The 27726-nt window shown below is 35.7% G+C and overlaps 4 protein-coding genes across 4 annotated transcripts in view; 1 reads left to right on the forward strand and 3 right to left on the reverse strand.

Moving 5' to 3' along the window:
- Positions 1–14493: 14493 nt before the first annotated feature.
- LOC127791761 (26S proteasome non-ATPase regulatory subunit 2 homolog A-like) overlaps positions 14494–27726 on the forward strand; it is a 44706-nt gene continuing 31473 nt past the window's right edge. The window contains 2 exon segments of the mRNA XM_052321776.1: positions 14494–14736; positions 14818–14918. Of these exon segments, the coding sequence (XP_052177736.1) occupies positions 14626–14736; positions 14818–14918 (212 nt within the window). The 5' untranslated portion in view covers positions 14494–14625.
- Positions 19278–20563, reverse strand: LOC127791760 (uncharacterized). The gene is made up of 2 exons (XM_052321775.1): positions 20426–20563; positions 19278–20329 (listed from the first exon to the last, which is right to left on the reverse strand). The coding sequence occupies exons 1-2, from the start codon at positions 20537–20539 to the stop codon at positions 19934–19936; spliced, it is 510 nt and encodes a 169-aa protein (XP_052177735.1). The 5' UTR covers positions 20540–20563; the 3' UTR covers positions 19278–19933.
- Positions 20666–21667, reverse strand: LOC127791758 (uncharacterized). Its single transcript, XM_052321773.1, has one exon. The coding sequence runs from the start codon at positions 21665–21667 to the stop codon at positions 20666–20668; it is 1002 nt and encodes a 333-aa protein (XP_052177733.1).
- LOC127791759 (uncharacterized) lies at positions 21767–22390 on the reverse strand. Its single transcript, XM_052321774.1, has one exon. The coding sequence runs from the start codon at positions 22388–22390 to the stop codon at positions 21767–21769; it is 624 nt and encodes a 207-aa protein (XP_052177734.1).

Consider the following 27726-nt stretch of genomic DNA (forward strand, 5'->3'; position numbering starts at 1 on the left):
TGCCATCTCATATCTGCAGCTGTTTTTGAAAACATGTATAACCTTTGAAGCCGTGGGGTCAGGGGAAAATATCTTAGGGTTTTGACAGGTATCTTCTTACTAGGTGAATCATTATGTGTTGCTATCATCTTCCATCAAGAAGCACCACATTTTATACATTCATGGGAGTTTGCATATTCTTTTCGAAAAAGCATGCAGTCATTTGGACATGCATCTATCTTCTCATAGTTAAGACCTAAATCTCGAATGAACTTTCTAGCTTCATAATACGAAGATGGTACAGTTTAACTTACAGGAAATACTGATCTAATGAGCTCGAGCAAAGTGTTGAAGGAATTATTGCTCCAACCACTCAAGCATTTCAAATGTAGCAATTTCACAAGGAATTCAAGCTTCGAAGCATGATCACATCCTGGATAAAGAGGTTGTTCAGCATATCTCAACAAATCATAAAACTTTTTGGCGGGTTGGTTAGGCTCGTCATTACTAGCAAATGAACATCCACCCATCTCAACGTTGATGTTGTGCATCCCAAATGCTCCTTCCAACATAAGATGCATACCATCATCATTACCGTCCTCATCATCATCATCACTACTATCTACTTTAGCAAACACATCCTCCCCATGATGATACCAAGTGACATAATTCTTAGTCATTCCATACCTTAGTAGATGAAATTTCACATTTTCCCGAACTCTCACTTCTGTATTGTTACAAGTCATGAAGGGACACCTAATTCTACCATTTAAGCGTGTGTATCGAAAAGCAAATTCAAGAAATTGATCAATTCTATTAACATACTGGTCAAAAAGTCTATCATTCAATTGCATCCAATTCCTATCCATCGTACTAGAAATAACAAAAACTAATAGTATTAGAGATAGATTAAATTACAGAGCATGAGAATATGGGATAAAAGCACTACCAATATTCATGTACATATATATATACATATACATATATATATCTACCAACCTAAAAGACTAATTTTTGAGTTCTAGGCTAATCTTTCAAAAAGACTAATTGAAAATATTCTTTTCAACTTCAACCTATGATTTGTCATTGTTTATAATTCATACTCCGTGACAAAGATACTACAAAAGTTGCAAATAAACACCATTTGGGAAATACTACGCTAGAGATGGATTCATATTTCATATGGCAAAAGTTGCAAATATCCCCCCGTTGACTCCTTTTTTTTATTATTTTTTTTATAAAAGAAAAAATTTTGAAAAGCTGTTGGCTATTTAATATTTTTGTATACAAATTAAAAATAAAAAAAACAATTGTTCCATTTATAAAAAATAAATCCATCTTGACTCGATTGTTTTAGTATTTTTATTAATTAAACTAACTATAACGATTAGTTCATAATCCAATCATCCAAACTAAATCAATATTGGGTTGGAAGCTCCTCTCAGTCCTCTCTGATTTAATCGCCAAATATTTGTTTATTTTATGATGGAGTATTCCTATTTTGTTTGTTGCACTACAAAATATATTTTATAAATATAATCATTAATTATTAATTTTATTTATTTTAAAATAATTATTTTAGCTATTTTATTCTTTATCCAAATAAAATAAAATAAAATAGGGAATGATATTATATTTATTTATGTTTTATTCTTCTAAATAATAAATTTTATATTACTTTATTTACTTTTAGATTTCATTTTATTTTTTATTCCACCTCTTTCCTAAATATGATCTACCAATGGCAAAGTAAAAAAGTTATGAGAAAGTGAGGTGAATAATAATGTATGCAGATTAAATAAGTTCTTAATTGATTTTATTTAAAATTGTTCTAATTAAGGCAAGTGTTGGTAAAACAAGTATATATATAAAAAAAAGTTGAATTTCTCTTTTTGTGGAGATAAGGGAAGGGGGCATAATATGAATGCATGTATATATAAAACAAGTATATATATAAAAAAAAGTTCAACTTCTTCACTTGGTAGGAATAAGATGGCTTACCCCCAGCTAAATGAATGCATGTATTTAGTTTTATTTATTCTTTTCACTTCTCATTTCTCAAACTCTAACATACAATTGTAGTTCGTTCCTTTTTATACAAATATCAATGACAGAAATTATTATCCGAGACTTATAGAAGTTAATGCACATAGTAAATCCAAATTTTTCTTTTTATGCAACTGGAACTGATGAATTCACAAGATTGATTGCACACAGTTTGTCCACCAACAGTTTAGCAGTCAGGTTTAAGTAGTTCAGCATAATACTGAAAAATTTTTAACCTCTTGTATTTAATCACATAGTATTAACTATTATATCAGCTGATCTTATTATATACAATTCAAATAAAAAAGAAAAGCTTGGATATTTTCTCCTTTTTTTCCCCTATATTTAAGATAAATTGTGATTTAAACATTCTTATTTCAGGAATGAATAGTGTAGCCTACATATTTATGTGCATGCAGAAAAGAATGGTACATTATTGTAGTTAAATATCTATTCAAACATTTAATATTCTATTATTTAGCTAGTAACAGAAAAAAGACTAAACTAGTGCACATTTTTAAATACCTTCAATAGGATGCAATAACAGATAGGCACAAGATGGAATGTCCATAGAGCTAAGGAAATGATAAAACGATGATAAATAAAAACATAAAACAAACACACACCTTTTTCTTTAGCTAGTGAAGAAGATGACCCAGTATCCTGCTTTACTTTCAAATAGAAGGCCAATTGACAAAATGCAACCTTGATTTCTTTTCTGAGACTAGCAGTTGCGTGACTCTGAAATCTAATTGCTTTCTGCTGAGGCTCCCAGTAGTAAGACTTTAGCCAGTCAAGTGCCTAAAACCATCCATTGGTTTAGAATACTAAGTGATTTAACAAAACATAAAAGATATTGTTATCAAGATAGATGGAAAGGACATAAGGAAAGCATTTTTGGTCATATAATCTCAGAATGAACATGTATTTTAAACATTTCAATTGGATATTGCATGGAGCCCATGAAAACCCTTTGAACCTAAGGGGATTCCAAAACCTAAGCACAACCTAACATCCATGGAGACTTAGCACCTCCCTCTATCACATAGCCTTCAGTTGTACCAAGAAGGCTTGACCCTCAGGTTCCGGCCAAATTTGGCCAAAAACTTGGCTATTGGACCTGGCTTGAGTCTCACGTGAACCTCACTCACCCACATAAATTCAAACCCCTAGAATCAAACCCAATTTGGAGAATAGTAACCACACCTAATCCAGGTCTAGGATTCCATGACCCAAATTAATGAAAACTTTTAACCCAACCCACATTAGTGCAGGCTGACACAAACCAGAGAAAACTTGACCAAGAAGCATGTAGCAGACCCGAAAGTTGATTAAAACTAACCCAGAATAATGAATACCCAACCCAAAATGAATCACACCTAACCTACGTCCTTAATAAATGCCCAAATCCACCCACATTGAGTCAAATCCAACTCTAAACACCAATAAAACATGAAAACTAGCTTACTTTTGGAGGCGGAAGTAGCAACGTTGAAGAGGAACTGTTGAAGCAGTGGAAGCGGCAACGTTGAAGAGAAGCTGTTGAAGCAGTAGAAGCAGAAACGTTGAAACGACGGTAAAAAGAGGCGATGAAAGGTTGGGGATTTGGGGGATTTGAGGGCTAGGGGTTTGCAGGTTGATTGGAGGGTTTGGGGGGTAGGGGGGTTTGGTGGGAGCATCTCCCGCCTGATAGAAATAGATATATATATTTTTTTAGTTAAAATATTTAATTGTTAAATAAAAATAAAATAACTTATAAAATTAATATTAATAATAATTTGATTGATAAAAAAAATAATTATGATTTTGATAACTAATAAATAATTTTAATTATAATAATTATTAAATAATTTAACTAATAATATATGATAATAATCTAAATTATAATAATAAAATAATTTAAATTATTGCATCAAATTAATATTTATTAAATGTTAGTTAAATAATATATGATAATAATCTAAATTATATATATTAGTATTTAAAATAAATTTAATCCTACAAAAACCATATGTTGAATTACAAAAATCATCAACCTTGTATATTTTAAAATACAAAAACTCCTTATTTTTAATTTTTGAATTACTCTATTAGCTGATGCTCATGTTTTTCAATTATTTAATCAATCAATAAAATTATTTAAAAATTAAAAAAAATAATAAATAAACTTTATTTATCTATTAAAAAGACTTCTTTTAATTTAAAAATATTTAAAAGCCTATATGATTTACCTTTTTCATGAACTCCAAACACCCCAAGGCATGGCACAAGTGATAAAACTCTCAATTTTTTTTTCCTTTTACCCATATTGATTTAAGTGATGGAGGGCCTTTTGGAGACAACCCCAGACATCTCTAACCTTTATTTTATAGAACAGGTGTGATACACACAAAATTAATAATAATTTTATTTAAAATTAATAATACTTTATAATAGTGATATTAAAAATTAAAAATAGATCTATTCACAATTATAAATTATTATTAATTTTAAATAAAATTATTATAAATTTGATTAATTTAAAAAAATATTAAATCTATATATAAAAATAACACTTCTTCACATGAATGTGTATGGTAGCGGTGGCGGCAACTCCACGTTGGTATAAAAAGAGTTATTAGGCTTTAATTAGGATTATATATGCCTGTGTGTGTATAATGAAATGATTTTTGGAGTGAATATAATTATATAAATTTAAAATAATATATGATAATAATCAAATTAATATTTATTAAAATAATACATGATAATAATTTAAATTATATATATTAGTGTAATAATTATATTCATGCATTTATAAAAAAAAATATAATCAACTTAGAGATTACTTATATAAATGTTAGTTAAATCTTAATAATTTTTTTCTATTATTTAACGGTTAGAATTTAAATTTGTAATCAATAATGATTGAAAAGTGGTATAACTATTTCTTAGGAGTATGATTAGTTTTTTTTATTCAAATCAATATAAATATTTCACATTAAAATAAGTTATATTAATTTATCTAATCTTTCATTTATTTATATTTTTTAGGTTCTTGCAATGTATAAATAACAGAAGAAGAAATAGCCTGAAATTAAATTTAATGTTGCTATCATTATAAGTATTCACATTAAAAATAGTTAGAGATTTTTTGTAATGTGTCGTTGACATTAATTTTATTTTATGTGATTAATTGAAAGTTTTTAAAGTTATATATTGTGTGCTTTATATTTCATTTAAATTTTATAGGTTTAGAAAAAAATATTATTCCCAAAAAAAGGATTTTTTCTGCTACAAAATTAAATTTAATAATATCATACATATATAGTGGTTTATTAGTTGTTTATAGAATTAACTATAAAAATATAATTATTGATTACAAAAATTTTTGTAAAGAAAATCAATTTACAATGAAAATTAATATGATTAGCAATGATTTGATGTAGTGAAAAATAAGGTTGCGTTCTATTTGTGTTTTAATTTTCAATTTTGAGTTTTGAATTCATTTTTAATTTTCTATTTTGGGAGTTTGTTTTAAAAGGTTAAAAATGCATTCTCTTTATTATTTTGAAAAACTGTTTTTCAAAATAGAAAGTTAGAAAATGCATTCTCTTTGAAATTTTAAGAATAAATTTTTAATGATATTTTATTTAATAAATTTTATTATTCAATAAATTATAAAAATTTAATATTAATATAATATTAAAAATATATACATTTTAAAGTTAGTGAATTTTGTAATATTTTTTCTATTACAATCATAAAATACGAATAAATATTGAAAATGAAACTTGTTTGATGTGTTTTGAGGGGGTAAATTATACCAAAAATCACTAAATTTTTGTGTATTTTTTATTTTGATCACTAAACTTTAATTATTTAGAATGTGATCATAGAGATTTAAAAAATTTTGCAATATGATCACATATAAGATTTTTCAATCACTCTATAGTCGAAGTGGGTGACGTGGCGCTGATATGGTCAGAATGTGCCACGTGTCAAAAAAATATTTTTATTACTTGTGTTTTGAGTGACAAAAACACAAATAAAAATATTTTTAGTGATATTTAGTGTGAGTTAGTTGTGTTTTGAGTTTGGAGTTTGTTTTGAATAAAAGCACTCAAAACAACATTTTTGTTGTTTTGGATTTTTTTTATAATTTTCTTTTATTTTTGAAAATGCGTTTTTAAAAACAATAATTCATTATTGTGGAAAATTAAAAACTAAAATGGCTTAAAAACAACAAAGAGAATGCATACTAAGTGTTTTATCTATAATTTCGTAGAGAAAATCAAATTTTTTACGGTGAATACAAATTTTGATTAATTATTTTTTTGTATTACAAGAATTGTTGTGACTAGATAAATAAAATTATTCAAAATATCTAGCTATTTGAATGAAAAAGTGATCAATTATCTAGAGTTGAAAAAATATGTAAATTTACAATTTAATTTGTCTGAAGACATTAGTATATCTATACATTTTTTTAATTCAAAAACTACACCATCGCTATTTAAGTAAATTCATTTTATTAGTTTCAAATTACATAATTAAGTGTATTAAGACTAAATCATGTTAAATTTATATATATATATATATTTTTTTTTCAATGTGCAACTCTTTTTGATGATTCTTGCTTAATCCTTAAATATTACATTTAGTGACGACCAAGTGTGGCTGTCATTATTAACCTCCATTTGTGATCACTATCCCCTGGCTCTCACTAAATGTGTACATTCAGTGACAATCAATTCTGACCGCCACTATTGCTAACCCATTTGTGACCGAGCATTCTCGACCCTCACTAAAGGTCCAATATTCAGTGACGGCCATGTGCAGTGGTCACTATTGTGCCTTCATCTGTGACCGAGGTTCCCGACCCTCACTAAAGGTGGTACATTTAGTGACGAGCATCTCTGGTAGTCACTATTGTGCCTCTATCTGTGATCGATGTTACCCAACCCTCACTGAAGGTGGCACTTTCAGTGACGACCACGTGTGGTCGTTACTATTGTGCCTCCATCTGTGACCGACATTGTCCGACCCTCATTGAAGGTGGCACTTTCAGTGACAACCGCGTGTGGCCGTCACTATTGTACCTCCATCTGTGACTGACATTGCCCGACTCTCATTGAAGGTGGTACTTTCAGTGACGACCGCGTGTGGCCGTCACTATTGTGCCTCCATCTGTGACCGATGTTGCCTGACCCTCACTAAAGGTGTCACTTTAAGTGACGACTGCTTTTGGTCGTTACTATTGTGCCTCCATTTGTGACCGACATTACCCGACCCTAATTGAATGTGTCACTTTCAGTGACGACCGTGTGTGCCGTCACTATTGTGCATCATTTGTGACGGATTCTATCTGATCATCATTAAATATTGGCATTAGTGATGACTTTTAACTGGCCGTCACTAAATGTGATCACTAAAAGTCAAATTTCTTGTAGTGTTGAACCCCTTCTCTTTACTCCTTTTCCTTTTCATTGGACAAAGAGGAACCACATGTAATTGTTAATGTTGCGTGCCCTAATACTAGATTTAGATGACATCTAGCAAGCATGTAACTAGTCACATTTATTATATATTTGTATATAAAAGGCAAGTTTCTTCATTCATGAGCTCTTCAGTTTAACACATGAATGAATCCCTAGATATTCTATTTAAAAATCTTATTCTCAAAGAGTTAAGACTGTGTGACAGAATTATTCTGTAACAGGATGTTTTAAACTATTCATAGTCCTTAGATTCTTTAGATGGGGATTCCAATTAGTCGAGTATGGACTAACATAAGGGTTACTATCTCATTCAATATGAGATATTGATGGGAGAGTGGTGTGTCACATGCCACATTACATGAGATATTGCTAGTAAACCTGTGTGTGGTTGTTGAGGAACAACCAGCCGAATATGACACCAATGATAAACCATATGGCATGGTGGATAATGGTTTTATCGTCAGATTGCGATGGTGTGTTGATCCTCGGACTTGAACAAGCATGGTTGTTTTGTACAGTGATGTACGGGATTTGGTAATGAATTAAACCATCCAATTGGGAGATGGAGATGTTCATCTATGTGATTCTTTATTGTTGGTATATAGAGACACGTGTTGGGAATATGATCTGTCACCCTCGTCAGTAGTTGATGGGGTGATCATCCTATGTGATCTACTGTTAATGTGACATGATAGTCCCTAGGCAAGGCAGATTGAATATCAAGAAATGAGTTTCCTTGGGTGTCATCTAGTCACATTGACGAGGTTAGACACATAATTATTGAATTTGTGAGTTTATCACTCAATGACTCTTGCTTAGTCAAGACATTAGGTGATGAAAGGATTAGAATACACAGTAATCGTCAGTCATAATAGGTTCACTTGAAATGAGACTTTACTGCCACATATACTATCCTAAACTGTAGCTAGGCATTATTCAGGAATTCTTGGATCATCATTAGGATATGGAGAGACTTCAATGATTGGTCAAGGGGTTAACCGGTACTGAAAGGGGTTTTAGTGCTATCTAATTGCTAGTGGGTAGTGAATTTAGAAAGTCACACACTCTATAGTGTCACGTCTGGTATCGGTATCTTGTGCCCAAAGTGTCTTAGAGATTGGCGGGTCAAACTTTGACTTACTAGCTTGGATAGTTGACTTTCTTGGGGCAAAAGTCGACTTTAGGGGTAGCGAAAGTCGACTTTCGCCTTTAAGAAAGTTGACTTTCGATGCCACCCAACAGCCACAATTGAATGCCATGTGATGCGAATTTGAGAGGGGTTGGGGGCTTGGTGATGGACGATCTAGGGCAGATTAAATTAGAGGAAAAAGTAGAATTAACTACTTCTCTGCGTCTTCTTCTACTTCTGCTTCCATTGAAAAATCTGTAGCTACCAAAGATAGAATACGCGTGATAGTTATGCACAAAAAAATTGAGTTGAGGGTACTAGTGATACGGGAACCTCTATGACTAGCTCAAGAAGAGGAAAATGGAACAATACCAAACAACGTATTAGGTGTGAACCTACTAGGACCACCACAACGTGAGGTGGAGTGGTCTTAATTAGTACATAAATAGTTTATGTATCAACCCTATATCGGGCTACAGGTATGTGTGTACTTATATTCATATAATGAATATGCATGTTATTTAAATACCCAAGATACGTATGGTTTCTGCATGATTAATTTCGCTGGGTGTATTTGATACATGTAAATTTTTTATTTTACCCATACCCCTATACAATATTTCCTTTAGTATTAGGATGAACCTATGACACAAGCGCCAAACCCCCTTGAGCCTTTGCCCATCTAGGCTAACGATGTTTAGGGGAACAACAAGTGCTAGACTTCTTTTCCCTGAGGGACTTCTAGAAGGCCCAACCTCATTCTTCTTTCTTTAGGCATGATAGATTAATAGTTCCCGAGACTTTAAAATTTGTTATTGAGGAGTTTCCTTATCTTTAATAAAAAAATGGTTTTTGGGGATAAAGAGACATAAAGGCATTTAAACAAATATGAAACTATAATGGTAATAATTATTAGGGAGGAGATCTTTCCTCTGCTAGACTTTGAAGAAGGTTCTGTTACCCTCGTAGAAACCCTAGGTCTAGCTTCCTCTTTGGCAACCTCTATCAAGACTTACCCTCACACACTTGAGCCACAAAAATTTCTATTGCCTTTTTCCTAGGAACTCTATCTTGGGGACTTGCAACCTAGACTTTAGTTAATGAGATAGCTATGCAATGTGGTTTGGTAGTTCCAAATGTGCTCAATTTGCCTCTATGAACCTCTTATCCTTCTTTTTTCGACTAACAACAACAAACTCTAGTTTAGAGGACCTTGCGAAGTCTAGAATTTTTTTTAGCTAAATTGGTGGTGAAGAAACATCCCACTAATCTTCAACTAAAAAAGGAAAATTGTGAGAAAAATGCATTGGCTTGTAAAAAAAAAAAAAAAGGAACTTGCAAGATAACTGAAAATTTGGACCATTTAGCCTGAGGCATGCAAGGCTTAGACCTTGGAGTAGATTGTTAAAGTTGTGACTAGCCAAGAGGATGTGAGCATTGTTTATTCATTAGATGCTACTCATATTCCAACAAAAGGGTCAAGAGTGTTTGGCTTTACGAAGAAAAATCTCCCCTTCTAGTCATCGGAGTCTTTGGAACCCACAAGTGCCACCATAATAATACTTAATCAAGTCTTTATCTTTTGATTATTCGTGACACTAGGGAGACCCAACCTTTGGTGTCTCGGTTAGATAAAAGAAGAAGCAAAAGAGTTCAATAGTTGGCTCAACCCCAACAACATAGTAAATCACTAGGAAACCCATAAAATGCCTCCAAGCAAAGGGAGATAGTTAAGGTGTCAAAGCGAATCCATCACCTCTTCCTCGCCTACAATTTGAAGCCTCGTTTCAAAGTAGCATTATAGAAGTAGAATTTGTTAAATATAAGACGATGAGCTCAAAGGTGATTATTAAATTCCATCAACCAATCTTCAGGAATGTTGTAGGTGGAAATGATCACCTTCTAATCTTCGAGTAGCTATGTTGTCATGAGAAGTAAAGTTAGACGAACCTCATACTTGATTATCTCCATCCCAACAATAATAAATTTTCCTAAATAAAAAGGCATTACGATAAAGAAATAGAGAAAGCACAAGTAAAGGATAAAGAGTAAGAAATTGGAAATAGAAGCAAAAGCAAGGTAGTAGAAGGGGGAAGAAACTTGCTAGTTCAAAAATAACATTAGAAACCTAAAAGAGAAAGAAAACGATACAAATTCCAAGAAGCAATCATGGTGGAAAACTTGAATAACCTAAATAGCAGCAATAATGGCAAAAATGACATCACCATATCACCCATATGGGAATTTGAAAAAGCAAGTGGTGCATTTATGGTAGCATGGAAGGAATGTTCAAATTCAAATAAATGGTTATGATTGCTAAACACTTAATGTAATTCCTAAGTTCAAAATGATTGTAATACCCTTAGTTATCGTGATTTATAAATCGAAATTTTGTGTTTTTAAGACCCTAAAGAGATTATTAGAATTTTAAGATAAGTATAAATTATTTTATTTAGTGTTTAAATAGGATTTTTTTTTGTGTATTGCTGTATATATAATTTAGTATGTATGTATGTATATAGCTATGAAAATTCGTATGTATATATGATATATATATATGTAAAAAAAAAATCCAAAAAATCCAAAAAATACAGAGGCCAGAGCATGACCGCGCCTGCAATTGACCATCAGGGAGAGGAGGGGATTTAATGCCGAGGTGATCGCCGGAATGGCCTCTAAGATGCGAGGCCGTCCATGATAGGACAAGTCATGTCGAATTTGGGCTATAAATAGCCATGTTCGAGTGAAGCCATGCATCCAAAAATTTTTACTTCTTAGAGCAGTCGATTGAGGCAGCGTTTGCGAGTTTTGTAAGTTGGGTTGTGATCCTTGCATCGTGGGCAAGCTTCTTGGAGCATTTGGTGGCCAACGGAACAGTGAAGAATGAGGAATCGAGCTTGCCGGAAAACGTGCAAGTCGCTGGAGCCGTGCCTTCAATCGACAAATTGATGTACCCCTTGTGTTTTTTTCTCGATTTTAAGGCCATATTTGGGTTCGGGAGGTTGGGTTTAGGGGGAGTAGGACCTCGTTTCGAAGCTTGGGAGCTTGGGAGGTTCGCCGGTGGCGAGGAAGCCGCCGAAGAAAAAGAACCAGACGGGGCGCGTGGCTGCACACGCCCGCGAGTGGGAAGAAGGTGCGTGCCTTCCACGCGCCCGACGGAAAAGAAAATAAAAAATAAAAAAGAAATAAAAAGAAAAGAAAGAAAAAGGAAAGAAATAAAGAAAAAATAAAAATAAAAGAAATAAAATTTTGCAATTTTTTTTATTAAAACTGGAATTTTATTTATGTTGTGTTTTGTGAAAAATATTTCTGGAAAATGTTAAATTAGCCATTTATTTAAATAGTTCTTTTATTGTGGAAATAAGGAAAAATAAGAATTTAATTCAAAAAAATTCCAAGAAAATTCCAGAATGTTAGAAATAATATTTAAGGAATATTGGTAAAGAGAAATTAGATTTTTTGAAAGTCTAGATAATTTTTATGCAATTTTTGAAGAGATAAGGCTTAGAAATAAAAGAAAAAAATTGAAGAAATTATGAAAAATAGTAAAATGATATTCTAAAAATAAGTTTAATGTTTTAGGAGTCCTTGAGGACGAGAAGAGTAAGAAATAGCCGCCTGTCACTATTTTCGAGATTGGCACGCTTTTCAAGACAACTTAGTAGTAAGTGTACCGTTTCGAACTTAGTACGAGTATAAGTGTTTATCTTCGAGAATGCTTATATCATATTGACATGCTATGATATGTATCCAACACGTAGACTACATCCATGACATGATTATGAAATGCATAAATACACGTTGATGTCATTGATCATACGCATATGAGGTCTTAAGGAGTACGAACTGGCACTGCTGCCTTACCAAGGGTGCACCCATATACCCTGACTTCGATAAAGGTGGCCGTTAAAATGGTAGGTAGCACGAGGGTGCAGTTGACACCTACGAGGTAAAACATTACATACACACATGGCATAGCATTATGTACTCTTACTTAGATGGTTCATCATCTAACTTGGGTTCGCCCCTGAAACATTCAACGTTCCAGTCAGGACTTGCAATAATGATACCGAGATTGGAGATGTGTAGTGACGCGAGACGTCAATAAACGAGGAAATGCGCCATGTTGTAATATGAATAGTCTAAGAATTATGTACACTTGTTTTATTGTTAGAAGTTTATGTAATAATTTTGTAATAAATGCTATGTCCAGTTATTCATGTATGTATTGCCATGAGTAAGTTCGATTTAGCTTCCGCTTTGTATTTATTTTCTAGTGTAAATATCTCGCCTAGCACTAGATAATGTCTTAGGGAATTTAAAAAAAAAAATAAGTACAAATTTCCTAAGACATAACACGCCCTGAAGAAGTGGACTGTTACAATGATAATGTTAAACTTAGTAAATCCATGTCAATAGGAAGATTGCCTCGTTAAGGGTCACATTAGAAGTTAACACCTACTCTATTTTTAGATTTGACTTTTACCAAATAACTAAGGCTTTAAGCACTCGTAGGGACCAAGACCATGAATGAAGCATATCCTTAGGAAATCTAAGGTAAAGTAGAACAAGGAAACCCAATTTAAGTAAAAGGTAAATACCAAAACATTCTTCGAGCAAGGTAAGGATATTCATCATCCACGTGTTACTAAAAGTACAACCTAACATGTATAATAAGATCATAAAGACATTCATTAAACCCTCAACTTAAGGAAACTCCTAAGATTTAAGGGATAGATAAATCTAAATATAGTATGAAGAATTAGGTGATAAACATTCCAAGTTTTCTTATTACCACGTGTTTATATCTTTATAAGCTGAAATCAAGATAATTTGTACTTACACAACAATCATAGATCAATTTAATCCCAAACTCATGGAATAAGAGGGAATCAACTAATCATTTGTGATACGGACATGATTGATTCATTCTTTTTATTATCTTCACTCCAAAATGTATAAAAAAAAACATCAAAGGGAAAGCCAAAGGTATAATATTCTATTACATTCTTCATTATTTTAGTCCTGGTTATTTTTTATTTTTAGGATCTTTTTATAATTTAAACATTAGAGTGGTGTCATCAAGTCTTGAAATAGCCATTCTTGTTTTTTTTTTTTAATCTATGTAAACATCTATAATTCGTATCAGTATCACATGGGTGAAATTTTGTATAAAGTGTATAAATTCAATTAGTGAGTCGTTGGTCTATCATTAGATTGGATATATTTTTACAAAAACATTACTTATTTCTTTTTAATGGATTAGAACAATAAGAAAATAAATAGGCATACATCATTTATCAAAAGAACATTGAACAATTCTTGCATACTTAAATTTGAAAAATCAAAATACAATGGATTATGAAGAGAGAGACAATAGATTAATTTTAATGCTCGAAGTTTATATAATCGCGTCCCTTACCAAATAAATTTGGAATTTTAGGATAAATAATTATTATTAGGTGTTATAATTATTTTTAAATTAAATTAAATGCCACAAATGCGTCCATGTTGAGGCCAAAATACATCTTTGAATAATGAGGATATAATTTAGTATATCTAGTATTCATAATGAATAAATCTTTAATTTAATAGAAATTTGATAAATAAATCATTGAAAAATGAGGATATAATTTAATGAATAAATCTTTGAATAATGAGGATACACCAACCAACCATGTATAAAAATGGCCAAAACTAGGGAATCAAGCTCAAATTTATCCAAAATTTCAATGAGATTTTGGCGCCATCATCTTAATTTATTCAAAATTTAACAAAAATAGAAGTTATGAAGCCCACCACATCTTAGAAAAAGAAAGTGATCCTTTTTACTTAATTATATAAGAAAAGGAAAGACAATGAAAACACCAAACCCTGAAAGAGCTTAGGGTTTAACTCCCACATCTCTGTAGGTTTTTGGTTTTCCCTCTCAGCGAACGCTAGTTAGGTTTCGTCAATTGCTCGCTTGAATTCAGCGTACTAGGCTTCATTATGGCGCAAGATCCAAACAGCGGCAGCGGCGGCGCCACTCGGGATGAGCCGACGGTGAAGGTCCCTTCGAAGGACCCCAAGAAGAAGGACGAGAAGAAGGACGAAGATCTTGTGAGTTCAATGTTGGCTGTTGATATATTCCTGTGAAATAAAGAATTTGTGGGTTTCTAATTTGGCTCTGTGGATGTGCAGTCGGAGGAGGATTTGGCGCTGAAGCAGCAACTGGAGTTGTACGTAGAGAGGGTTCAGGACTCTGATCCTGGGTTGCAGAAAGTCGCGCTTGAGAGTATGAGGTATAATCGTATTCTGTATAATTTGTTGCGTGGCTCTCTCTCGCTTCCTAACTCCCGCAATCCTTGTCTGTTTGAGTCTCACCTTAATTCCCTGCTCTTTTATATTATACTCCACTGTGTTACTCCAGAGTCTTATCAGATGCTCCATGGACTCCTGTTAGTCCAAGTACTGAAGGACCCTCGGCATGTTCCATGATTGAAGTGGCAGCAGCTGAAGTGTGGTATTAGATGGGTGTTCTTTGCTTGTCTTATACGCCAGGGCTGCTCCTCTCATCCCATCTACACCAATGCATTCTTGAAAATCTCACAGTACATGTGTGTTTGACTCTCACCTTAATTGCCTGCTCCCTGTTTGCATCCCTTTTACTTTATGCTCCACTAGCGAAGAGCGATACTTGTTGAGCACTGCATTAGCCCAGAGTCTTACTATATTATTCCATGACCTGTTAGTCCACCAATTTAAGATTTCTCAATATGTTCTATGATGGAAGTAGCAGTGGCAGCTAAAGTTTGGCATTAGATGGGGGTGCTCTTTCCTTGTGTTATATGTAAGGACTGCAACATAGCCTCATTTGCTATACTCATGGACAAATTTAAGTTGACAGCCCATATCCTAAGATTTAGGTTCTAATTTTTCTCAAACCATGTGACATGGGATAAAACTCGATGGATAAATTATTCAACTGCTTACCACTCTTAGGATATAGGATTACTCCCCCACCTTAGAGATATAGGGCAGGGTGCACTCACCTCTCTAAAGAATCCTCCAAAGAGATACATAAATGTGTAGGATAAGTCACCACTCAATGGAATCCACCAAAGAGATACAAAACTTTAGATAAGAAAGCACAAATGGCTCTTCAAATCCCCTAGGATAAAGTTTAATTGATATCCAATAATACCAATATGATACAAGAGTAGGAATAGATGGCCTTGGAACGTCCCTTTGTCATGTGCGCACAGTTATAAGGGCAGGGGGAATATTGTATGTTGTTTAAATAGTACAGGCCTTCTTGTAATAACTGAGTAGTAGACGATTACACTATTTTGAGGTTGGGCTGCCTTTGGCGCCTATTTCCAAGCAGTGGATCAATATATAGCACAATGATCTCGCTCCAAGTGAGGCATCAATCAATACAAATAGAATTCACCTTTCCCACCTCATTCTCTCTTGTCTCTCGACTCTTCTCTCGCTCTCTCCCTCTCAATTCTCTCCCAAACTTCCCTAATTCTCCCCAATTCTAGAGGATAATTCCATTGTTCGTATTAGAGTCTGACAAACTGGTATTAGAGCATGATTTAGGGCAGCAATTACGAATCCTATCTTCTTTACCATGGCCGATGGAACAAGAATGAAGCAAATGGAATCACAGCTGCAACAAGTTACAATGATGGTGGTAGATATGCAAATCCGAATGGTAATGTTGGAGTCATCAGTGGAATTAGTGGTGGAAATGAGGATAGAAGGAGCAATGGAAAGGTGGCGTGAGGAGAGTCGTGATTAGCACAATTGGCTGCAAGACCAAATGCTAGAGCATAACCAACAGCTACGAGATTAGATGTAGCAATTAATGGTGATGTTCACTAGCCAGATCCCGGTAAGGCTTTCTCTCGAATTCCCTCCTAGAGAGAGATCTGAGCCAAGCCTCCCTAGGCATGGGACAACCCACCGATCCAAGGGATCGTCGAAGTTTGAGATAGATCCACCATTGGTGGGGGAAAATAATGTGGGCAGGGAGCTATGGATGTTCCTAATCAGCCTGGATTCCCAATGCTGAAGATGGAGATCCTATTATTTGATGGCTAAGACCCAAGATGGTGGCTTAGGCCACTACTTACCTTAATGATGTCGGGGATGCTTGGTTTCAAGGGTGGAGTCGGGTGAGGGAGAGTTGTCTATGGGTGGAATCTGTGGAGGATTTATGTGAATGATTTAGAGATCGAAGTATGTTGGATGTTGTAGAGGAATTCAACAAGCTTAAGCAAGAGGGGACAGTGCAGTCTTATCAATTGAAATTTGAAGAGCTCAAATCACTCATGCTAATCCTTAATCCCACCCTCACAGAGGGATACTTCGTCTCAAGCTTTATTAGCGGCTTGAGCGAAGAGCTATGCCCCACAATAAAGTTGTTCCAACCTAAAACTGTTAAGTTGGTAGCCGAATGTGTCGAGTTACAAGAATTGATAGTGGAGGTTCTCATGAAGAAATAGAGATGGATGGGAAAAGTGACAAACTTAGGCTTCCCCTAGCAAGGAAGCAAGGGGTTCAACACGGAGAGTGGCAAGATCAGTCAGGGGAACAAGGGAATGGCAATCATCACCCCTGCTTAACCACCAGGCGGGAGGATCATGGAACAAAGGAGGCAAGTCGGCCTCTGTTTTTGCTGTGGAGGTAAATACTCCCCAGGGCACTAATGTGGAGACAACTTCTACTATTGGAAGGAGAGGAAGAAGTAGAGGCAGTGGAAGAAGGGAACACCAATCCTATGGAAACCAAAGGGGAGGAGAATGTGGAGATATCATTGCACGCATTGAGGGGATTGGCCAACAATAAGATAATCAAGGTGGAAGGAAGGGCCCTAGACAGCAAGCTGATGATACTAATAGATAGCGAAAGCACAGATAACTTCCTAGATGACGGCATCGCAAGGAAGTTGAATTCTCAACTTACAGGCACACAACCACTTTCCGCGATAGTGGCTAATGACCATAAGGTGATTTGTAAATTGGCTCGTGTGGGATTCTATTGGCAAATGCATGGAGAGGAGTTTGAAGCAGGCCTAAGGTTGCTAAAGCTTGGGGGCTATGACATTGTGCTTGGAGTAGATTGGATGAAGAATGTGAGTCCAATTTGTTTCGATTTTAATAAGATGGAGGTAACATTTGAAAATGAGGGAAGGGGAATGACACTGATAGGCAATGCAAAGGTAAGATTGTGCAAAATGATATTCAGAAAGAAGCTACAAAAGATCTTCAGGAGCAAATTATCGCAGGTAGCACAATTATTCTCAGTCCATGCGGTGGGACAAATGAAGGAGGAACTGGAGTAGGAAGGAGAACTAAGGCTAGCCATTAACGACTAGCCCCAACATCAATGGAAGGTACAAGAACTTGATTCTCTTGATTCACTTCTAGTTGAGTTTTAGGACTTATTTGTGGAACCCAATGCCCTACCCTTAGAAAGACCCCTTAACCACACAATCACTCTCAAGCCTAATATATGTCATGACCCTATGAGCAATAAATGGATATTATTGTAATAGGGTAGAATAGTTTGGTAGGGATATTTTAGCAAGTGGTTAGAAGCACATGGGAGCATATGTTAGGCTGTTAGAAGGCAAATATGCCTATATAAGGTTGCTGTAATGGGTTTGTTTCTTTATTCAGAAATTAATGAATTGAATTTGATTTCTCCTCCTTCAAATTCTCTCCCCTCTCTTGATCTTCATCTCCTCCTTTTCTGTTCTTCTAATCCTATTTCTTCTAATCTCTCTCTCATTCTTTCAAATCTCCCCCTAATTTCCTTTTGTTCTTGGCCTTAGCTGAATCGGATTCTTTCGATTCCCAAACTGATCCTAGGTTAAGCCCTAGGTTCATGACAAATTGGTATCAAAGCATCAATCCTTGGTTGTGGTTCTGATTCATATGAAGGCTAGTGAAATCAAAAGTTCTATCAAAAATCTGATTTCTTATTCTCTTTTCCAATCTCCTTCTTTCTTTCTACGATTCTTCATCCATCCCTTCTAAATTTGATCGAATCCTTAGAGACTGCAACAGAGCCCGTCCTAAGCTTTTGATTAGTTCGATTACAACTGAGCGGCAGTCCTCAGCTGTTGAATTGGATCTAGACGATTCCGGAAGATGTGATTCTTTGTGAAATTGATCGAGTAGAGGTTTAAGGTGAAGTCTGACGGTGATTGGGCGAGTAGAAAGACGAGACTCTGTGAAATGGACTAAGCAGGGTTCAGTGATTTTGACGAATTAAACAGTGTCGGCAATAGATTGCAAGGTGAAGAACGATTCAACCGAGAGAAGGAGCAAGGTGACTTGGCTTCGAACTGAAGGCGAATTAGATAGTGAGTGCGATTACATAAGGTGATTCAAGTAACCTTCGGTGTGAACTTGGAAACGAAGAGGAAGAGTGACTCTTGGTTGTGAATTTACTGAGTGTTGGTCAGGAATTCCAAACGAGCAGGTCGGGCGATTTCGAATTGGAAGGCGACTTGGCTAGGCAGATCCGTTTGAGATTCCGACAAATCTTAACGATTGGGCTCGTGTTTGGAAGGCGCAATTGAGAGGCGAATTCCTTTGGGTGTTTTGCTCATTGATTTCTGACCCCTAGGCTGCAGAAATTGGTCAAATGTTAGGCGATCTCTAGCGGCAATGAAATTAATTGAACTTTCAAGAGGCGTTTCATAGAGTTGAATTGGTAACCCTCGGCGCTGGCTATTTGATCTTTAGGAGAACTGACTAGAGCATGGTCCTTGGTTGTGATTTTCGACAAGCTAGGTGAACTCCCTAATTGCGACAACTCTCTGCTATGTTCTCGTGATCAATTTTCTGTTGGATTTTGAAATTTGATTCTGACGCACTAGGAGGTGAGTGACAGTTAATACTTTGGGCTTGGAAATTTGAAAGCGACTGGGTCAATTGGTTTCGATGGTGCTTTCGGAGACACCTAGAGCAGTTTCGGCAGTGTTCTAAAAGGCGCTAGGCGCTAGGCGGGCGCTAGGCTGGGGCCTAGCGCCTAGGCGGGGCCTAGAAAAATTGCTATTTTTTTTTTGTTTTTTAAATTTTGTAATGTAATTTGATGTTATTTTCAATTTAATCAAAGTTAAAAAGCATTAATAATGCAACATAAACCAAAAATACAATAATAATGGAATGACAAGTGAAATATAGAATTAAGCATGAGAAAACAAATTGTTGTAGATCAGTTCTAGGTTCAATAAGATAAAAGCAACAATAATGCAACATAAACCATACTTGAAGAATTTAAGTATCTAACTATTTAATTAGACTTCTTCCTCTCCATATTCTTCTAATACATGATCTTCATCAGATTCAAAATCAAATTCATTGAGCTCTTGCTCATCTTCTTCTTCTTCTGATTGGAAATCATCTTCATGAAGCTTTCTCATCCTAGAATTTCTTCGAGGTTGAAGCATCTCGTCTGCTCCAGATGCTTCACCAACCACTTCCCAAGTAAGCCCCGTACCAGGATCAATTTCTTCATCATCTCCTCCTTCAACAATCCATCCTTGTGCATTGCTGGCATCACTAGCAAGTAACACATCAACATTCCTTTCCTTCTCTCTCTTTTGCTTGTTCATCAGTTTTGCATTAAATTGGACATAGACAAGATTGTTCAATCGATGCACATCCAGTCTATTTCTTTTCTTCGTATGTATCTACATAAATAAAATAAAAATAATATCACTTTAAGTCTTTAAATGATAGGAATAATGAAATTAAAGTATTAAAAACGTTTTAAAGTATACACTAACCCCTTCAAAAGTGCTCCAATTTCTTTTACAACCAGACGAACTACTAGTTAATGAAAGATCCTTATCGCCATTCGTTGTAAGTTTGGAGTGTGATTTCCATAAGTTATCCACCATTTAACTACATAGGTCAAACAAGTATAAAGTAAATAAACTTATACACAATAGAAGTTAAGAAAATGATTAAATAAATTTTATACCTGGATTATAATTGTCATCATTTTCTGCACACCCTTGAGTTGCTCACGATTTTCCAAAAGTTCCTTCTTTATGAGTATATTTTGGCAACTCAATATTTACAACATGACCTTGCAATTCACCATTGGTATCATAAAACATCTCCACACAGTTAAAAAATCCATCCATGACTTCATGATCAAGTTTTATACTCATATCCTTAAAAAAGTAATAGGGATTCAAAAGGTAAGCCGCAAAATGTAGTGGACTATCTAGCCTATCTTTTACCCTTGCTTCAATAATCTCAATAATAGGTTGATAGTTCTTCTCAATATTATTTAGGGCCTGCATAATAGCTTCCTTTGCATGCTTAAGCTCTCCATATAAAAAGCTCATAGAAGGCTTTTTATCTGCATCAACAATTCGAAGTACCTTCACCAAAGGAGCAAAAACCTTGAGGCATAAATTCACACCATTCCAAAAAGTAATGCTCATCACAGTAGCATATGTTGCTTTCCCTTTAACAATCTTTGACCATTTGCACTCATCCCATTCAGAGCTAGTAAACATTGTCCTCATTTGAGCTTTTTTCTCCATCAAACTTTGCAAAGTAAGGAAAGAAGAAGCGAATCTAGTAACTCCCGGTCTCACAATATCCCTCTTCTTTGTAAATGATCTCATTAAGGACAATGTCTTATGGTGTGCATAAATGAAGATCGTCAAACTCTTGGCCTGATCAATGACTTTTTTAAACTTTGGTAGTTTTCCAATACTTTCAAGCATCAAATTGATAGTGTGAGTAGCACATGATGTCCAAAAGATATTTGGCCTCTTCAATTTCAATAATTTTGCTGCTCCCATATTGTTGGCAGCATTGTCTGTTACTACTTGGATGACATTTTGTGGGCCAACTTGCTCAATGCACTTGTCCACATATTCAAAAATGAGTTCGCTTGTATGTGCTTCGTCTGAAGACTCTTTGGAAGACAAAAAAACAGTACCTGCATTAGAATTAACACATAGGTTCATGATACTCCTCCTTTTTCTGTCTGTCCAAGCATCTGTCATAATGGAGCACCCATTTTGTGCCCACTCTTCTTCATGCTTCTTTAGTAATTCTTTAGTTCTATCCACTTCTCCCTTTAACAACGGTTCTCTCAACTGGTATTAACTAGGAAGTTTGAAGCTCGGGCCAAATTGACCAACTGCCTCAACAAACAATTTGAAGCTATCATGATTTATCGCATTGAAAGGAATACTAGCTTCATACACCCATCTAACACAATACTCACGAACAGTCTGTGTTCTTTCTTTGAAGAGTGCTTCATTGATATTTTGTTGCCTTTTCGTCAAATAAGTTTCAGGACTGATGGAGGTTGCAAACTTATCCATAGGGCCAAGAGTATGAGGCGTTTTTTTGCTACCTAACTCTTTCAATTCATCTTCATCATCCCCCCCTTCAGAAATATTAACAGAAGATCTCATAAAATCTTCCTCCTTCTTTTTATTCTTCTTCTTACTCTTTGCCTCGGCAATAGCATTCTTGCATTTAGCTTGATCATCCAGAGAAGATTTTGGACATGCAGAAACATTTCCAGAAATATTACCTATGTGTTCTTTTATTCTGTAAACTCCGCCAGACATAATTTTACCACACAACTTACATTTAACTTTATCCATATTCTTCGGATCAATTAACATTCCATACTCCCATCCAATATCATTGGATTTCCTTTTAAAAACCGAAGCTGCATCAGACGATGCTCCTGTACTTCGAGTCCCATCCGACATTTTTAATTTAATTGAAGAAACTTGCAATAGAAACCTATATATAACGAATAACCTCACTTAGTATTCAAAATAACAATAACATATCATGATTCATGGCTGTAAAATAATCAAATGATTCAAATTAAGATAATAAAATAGCAAAATAATTTATGTTTTACAATATAATAAAAACATCAATATATTATAAGTTTATAAGCAAGCAGCAATTTTTTTGGAAATATTAAAGAATATATATAATTAATAATAAAAACTAAATATAAATCTAATAATTATATATAAATAGAAAAGAAAAATGAAATAAAATAAAAAATAAAAAACATAAAAACGAAATAAAAAACGTAGCAAACGCAAAACAGAGAGAGAGAGAGAGAGAGGGGTTACGAGTGGACGGAGATGGACCTTGCCGAGGCGGAGATGGAGCTCGACGGCGAGGACGAGGGCGTAGGTGACGATGCTGAGGCAACGAGGAAGAGGAGGACGCGACGGAGAAGAGGCGGTGATGATGAAACTTGGCGGCGAGGATGGAGCTGGATGCAGCGACGACGGTGAGCTACTGGCGGGCCGATGAAGCTTGGCGGCGTTGAGGTGAGAAGAGAGTGAAGAGGGGGAGACGCTAACAGGTTTGAATCGTTTGATTTATGATTTAGCAAAAAAAAGCCTTAAAAACTGATATTTAAACCGAAAAAAGCCCTAGGCGCACTGGCCGACTAGGCGCCCAAGTCGGCCGATTACTCGGGCCGGCGCCTAGGAGGCCCGACTAGGGCAATTTCGGGGCGGCCAGTGGCCGCCTAGCGCCTAGGCGGGCACCTAGCCCGATTTTTAGAACACTAAGTTTCGGTTGATCAAAACTTGCAAGCGAATACAACCTCCTTGATTCCGACGGAGGAATTCTTGGCTAATTGGCCCTGAGGCAGTTGATTATCCAATTGCTGTGATGCCGATTGTGATTTTTAGCTAAGAGTTAGACGCTCTAAGAGACTTTAGGAGGCCAATCAAGTTGCTGTAATTGTGCAACTTCTTTCGTTCCTAAAATAGGCTGGACTTTGAAGTGGAACAACTCCTGAAATTTGCCACCTCTTGGATCAATTTCAGAGGTGATTGTTGTGAGACAGATACAGAAGGGAAGTGTGGGATTCATCATGTATAAAACTCCTTTTACTTGGACTTCGAAGTATACTATTGGTGAAAAATCAGTCATGGAAAGTAGTGCACGCACGAGGATATTGGAGTCTCAGTCATAGCAGAAGGGTGCTGCATTTTCAGGGGGATGACCTGCTTGTGAGGCCATTGGGAGCAGTGCATACATGAAGCAGATTAGCCCTCAATTGCAGCAGAAGAATGCTTCATTTTTAGTTGGAATGGAGCCTTAATGGCAGCCAAAGAAGGTTGCATTTTTAGTTGGTAGCAACAGGGAGTGTAGCCAGAAGAATCAAACATGGGAAAAGAAGTTTGAGAATGAGATCAACCAATGGGACAAGAGAGCAAGCAGTGGGGTACACGATACGAGCAAGAAATTTGGCCTTATGATACGTGAGAAGCTGCAAGAGTTTGCGATACTTATTAAAAAGTATCATTACAACTTTCCAGTGGAATACTTTGATGATTATCACGGAAGTTTTAACAAGGAGGAATTCCTTGGAGTGGAGCAGCTGAAGGAGGAGACAAGATTACGAATGATCAATTCACCGCCTATTCTAGACTTTGGGCAGAAAAAGAAGCATTCTGATAGAAGCAGCAGTGACCAGAAGGATGGCTGTAATATTGGGAGTAATTTTGGTGGTGAAAAGCATAATCTCGAGGAAAATCATATTAATCAAGTTGATAGGGCAACAGATCAAAAGGAGCCCATAGATCTTTTTGAAGGAGAAGTGCATGTAGAGAAATATCTTGACAAATACGGGGAAAAAGAAGTTGCTGGATTACTTGCATGGAATCAAGAGGAACTAACTGAAAATTCAGTCAATATTAAGGAAGTTGTTGCTGGAATCAAAGCTAATTTATCAATGGTAACTCAGGATTTAGAACATGAAAGTAGATTGGAAGAGGAGATCTGTATAGATCACACTTTACAAGAGCTGGAAGTTGATAAATCGGGTGCTAATCAGTCTATACAACAAATTGGAGGCAAGAACTACTAGAGATGGCTTCCATACATTGCTATATTTCATTAGATAATTGGGCTGCAAATCAGGTTGAGAAAGAAGGCTGGGATAAAGGCCTTATGGCAGCCACTGAGGAGCTATTGGCTGGGATTGAAATCACAACATCCTCTAATTCCAATGCTCACAGACAACGTTGGTCTGAGAACCCAAGGCAAGTCTATAATTCTTCATCGCTATATTTCCAGGATGTTGTTGATATTTTTGCAACAAAACTTGGCCATGGGTTGAATGGGAATATAGTAAAGGCAGCTATGGTTGTAGGTCCGTTATCCATCCTTGTATTGGACATGGAGATTGATTTTGGTTGGCCAGCTATTGTAGAAGGTGGGGGCATCGAACTTGTACTCAATCAGATTTCTTCAATTGAAGTTCTAGGCCAAAGTATGCCTGGGATGGATCTTGGAAACCTAAGAATGAAAAAGAAGAGACTAGAAGTAGAAAGAAGGAAAGGAGAATGATCTGCATAGAGAAGGTTGGAATTGGATGAAGAGTAATGGCTACTTGCGACAAGTTCTTAGGGACAAGAACTCTCTTAAGGAGGGGGGAATTGTCATGACCCTATGAGCAATAAAAGGGTATTATTGTAATAGGGTAGAATAATTTGTTAGGGATATTTTAGCAAGTGGTTAGAAGGACATGGGAGCATGTGCTAGGTTGTTAGAAGGCAAATATGCCTATATAAGGTTGCTATAATGGGTTTGTTTCTTTATTCAGAAATTAATGAATTGAATTTGATTTCTCCTCCTCCAAATTCTCTCCCCTCTCTTGATCTTCATCTCCTTTTCTGTTATTCTAATCCCCCTAACATTTCTTCTAATCTCTCCCTCATTCTTTCAAATCTCCCCCTAATTTCCTTTTGTTCTTGGCCTTAGCTGAATTGGATTCTTCCGATTCCCAAACTGATCCTAGGTTAAGCCCTAGGTTCATGACAATATAGATCCCATAAACATCTGATCCTACCGTTATCCTCCCAAACAGAAGGCTGAAATTGAAAAGATGATCAAGGATATGTTTTAAAGGTCCATCATCGGACCTAGCCTTAGTCCCTACGTGCCCCCAGTACTTCTTGTTAAAAAGGATGGTAATTGGCGCTTTTGTATTGACTGCTGTCAACTCAACTCCCTTACAGTCAAAAACAAATTTCCCATACCAAGCATAGAAGACCTATTAGATGAATTGAAATATGCCAAAGTGTTCACCAAACTAGACCTTCAACCCGGATACCTCCAAATTTGAATGAACTCTAATGACATGTCTAAAATAGCTTTTAGGACCTATCAAGGGCATTACGAATTTATGGTGATGCCATTTAGACTCACAAATGCCCTTACAACCTTCTAAGCATTAACAAACCAGATATTTGAACCATACCTACGCTAATTCATTCTTGTATTCTTTGATGATATATTGATCTAAACTCCCTTTTTCTCACAACACTTAGAACATCTACGAACCACTCTTCAAGTCTTGAGGCTCAACTAGTAGTACATTAAGAAATCAAAATGTGCCTTTGCACAGCTCCAAGTTGAGTACCTTGGACACATAATATTTGGTGCTAGAGTGAGCAAAGATCAAAGGAAGATGGCAGCAATGACCTCTCTCATGTACTTAGGGTTTAGCCTAGGGTTTGGATTGGAAATTGGAAGATATTGAGGGGGAATCAAAGGAAGATGGCAGCAATGACCTCTCTCATGTACCTAGGGTTTAGCCTAGGGTTTGGATTGGAAATTGGAAGATATTGAGGGGGAATTAGACTGAAAGGGAGGGAAATACAACAAGAATTGGGGTAGGATTACAGAGAAATTAGAGGGATCGGGAGAGAATTCAGAGGGAAATTGAGAGAGAATTGATGAGAGGGGAAAGCTAAAATTCAATTATCATTCATAACTGTCTTTCCAATAGACTTAAGTAGCTTTATAGCTACTCTATGGAAAATAACAGACTAACAGAAAAATACAACCAGAGGAAAATACAAGTAAAATGTAAAATAGGCTAATTACTATTTTAGCTCTAGTAAACCCTTGGGTCCTGACATTTCTCCCGCCTTAAAACATTTATTGTCCCTATGAAATGCCAACTCTCCAAAGCTTCTAATATGCTTTTTCCTTCTCTTCCACAGCTTGGTTGGCACAATCTTAAAAAACTTCTATAAGCCTAACACATTGTCAATAACTCTCTTGGATTCATCGGCTGAAACAAAACTAGAAGCAACCACTTTCTGGTAGTTGTAGTTAGCAACTGAAATTTGCCGACTGCTGTTCACACCAATTTTCCCCATCATCGCTCTTTCGATATTGACTGTTTGGAGTCTCGAGGAATGACTAACTGTGACTTCCTTTAATAGTTCATTACTATCTAATACAAGTAAGGATGGCAGACACGCATCCATAGCTGTAGTTAATGTATTCCTGACAGGCTAACGACCATTCTTTATTGCAAAAATATATGCAATAACTTGCAAATGCAACGATGAGTAATGTAGACTTGCTTTGGATACCCAAACTGTCTGAGAGCAACAAAACTAGGAGTTGTTGTAACATCAATTCCAATCATCACTCCATCCTTCATTACAATATACAAAAATCCTAATTAGCTAGCTAGAATGAGAACAAACAAAATAGCAGGAGCTTTGTGACACAGCTGAACTTTTGGGCTCTTTTTGCTATTTCCCTTAGTTGAAACCTCTATAGAGATTTATTTGTTGAAGCCATACTTTAACATCACCAGAGTAGTGTTTTGCTTTACTAGCATAAAGTACCATAACCTTCCTTGAAAAATTGAATTGTCCAACTCATGCAAAACCTTGTTTCCAATTGTAAAGCCTGCTTTAGTTCTTTTTCGTAGCTGTCCTCCAATTACAAGTTGCTTCCATATTTCCTTATCAAATCCACGTACCTTCACAATATTGAAAGATATCTCAATTGAGGATATATCTCCAATCGTACCATTTCAAGTAATAGTAAGGGACTCAAATTTCTTAGCCAACCAAGAGCTGATCTGATAAGGTAGCTCATCAATTGGAATTTGAGCAAATAAAACAGCAAAAACTCTTCCTCCTGAGCTGTCTGCTGCTCACTATCGTACACCCAAGATTTATCTTCAACAAATTTCCCCTCCAATGGTGTTCCAATGTCAATTCTTGCAATTGCCCTTCTTGTCCGGACATATTGATTG

This window comes from Diospyros lotus, chromosome 15 (assembly GCF_014633365.1).
Source record: "Diospyros lotus cultivar Yz01 chromosome 15, ASM1463336v1, whole genome shotgun sequence".
Lineage (NCBI taxonomy): Eukaryota > Viridiplantae > Streptophyta > Magnoliopsida > Ericales > Ebenaceae > Diospyros > Diospyros lotus.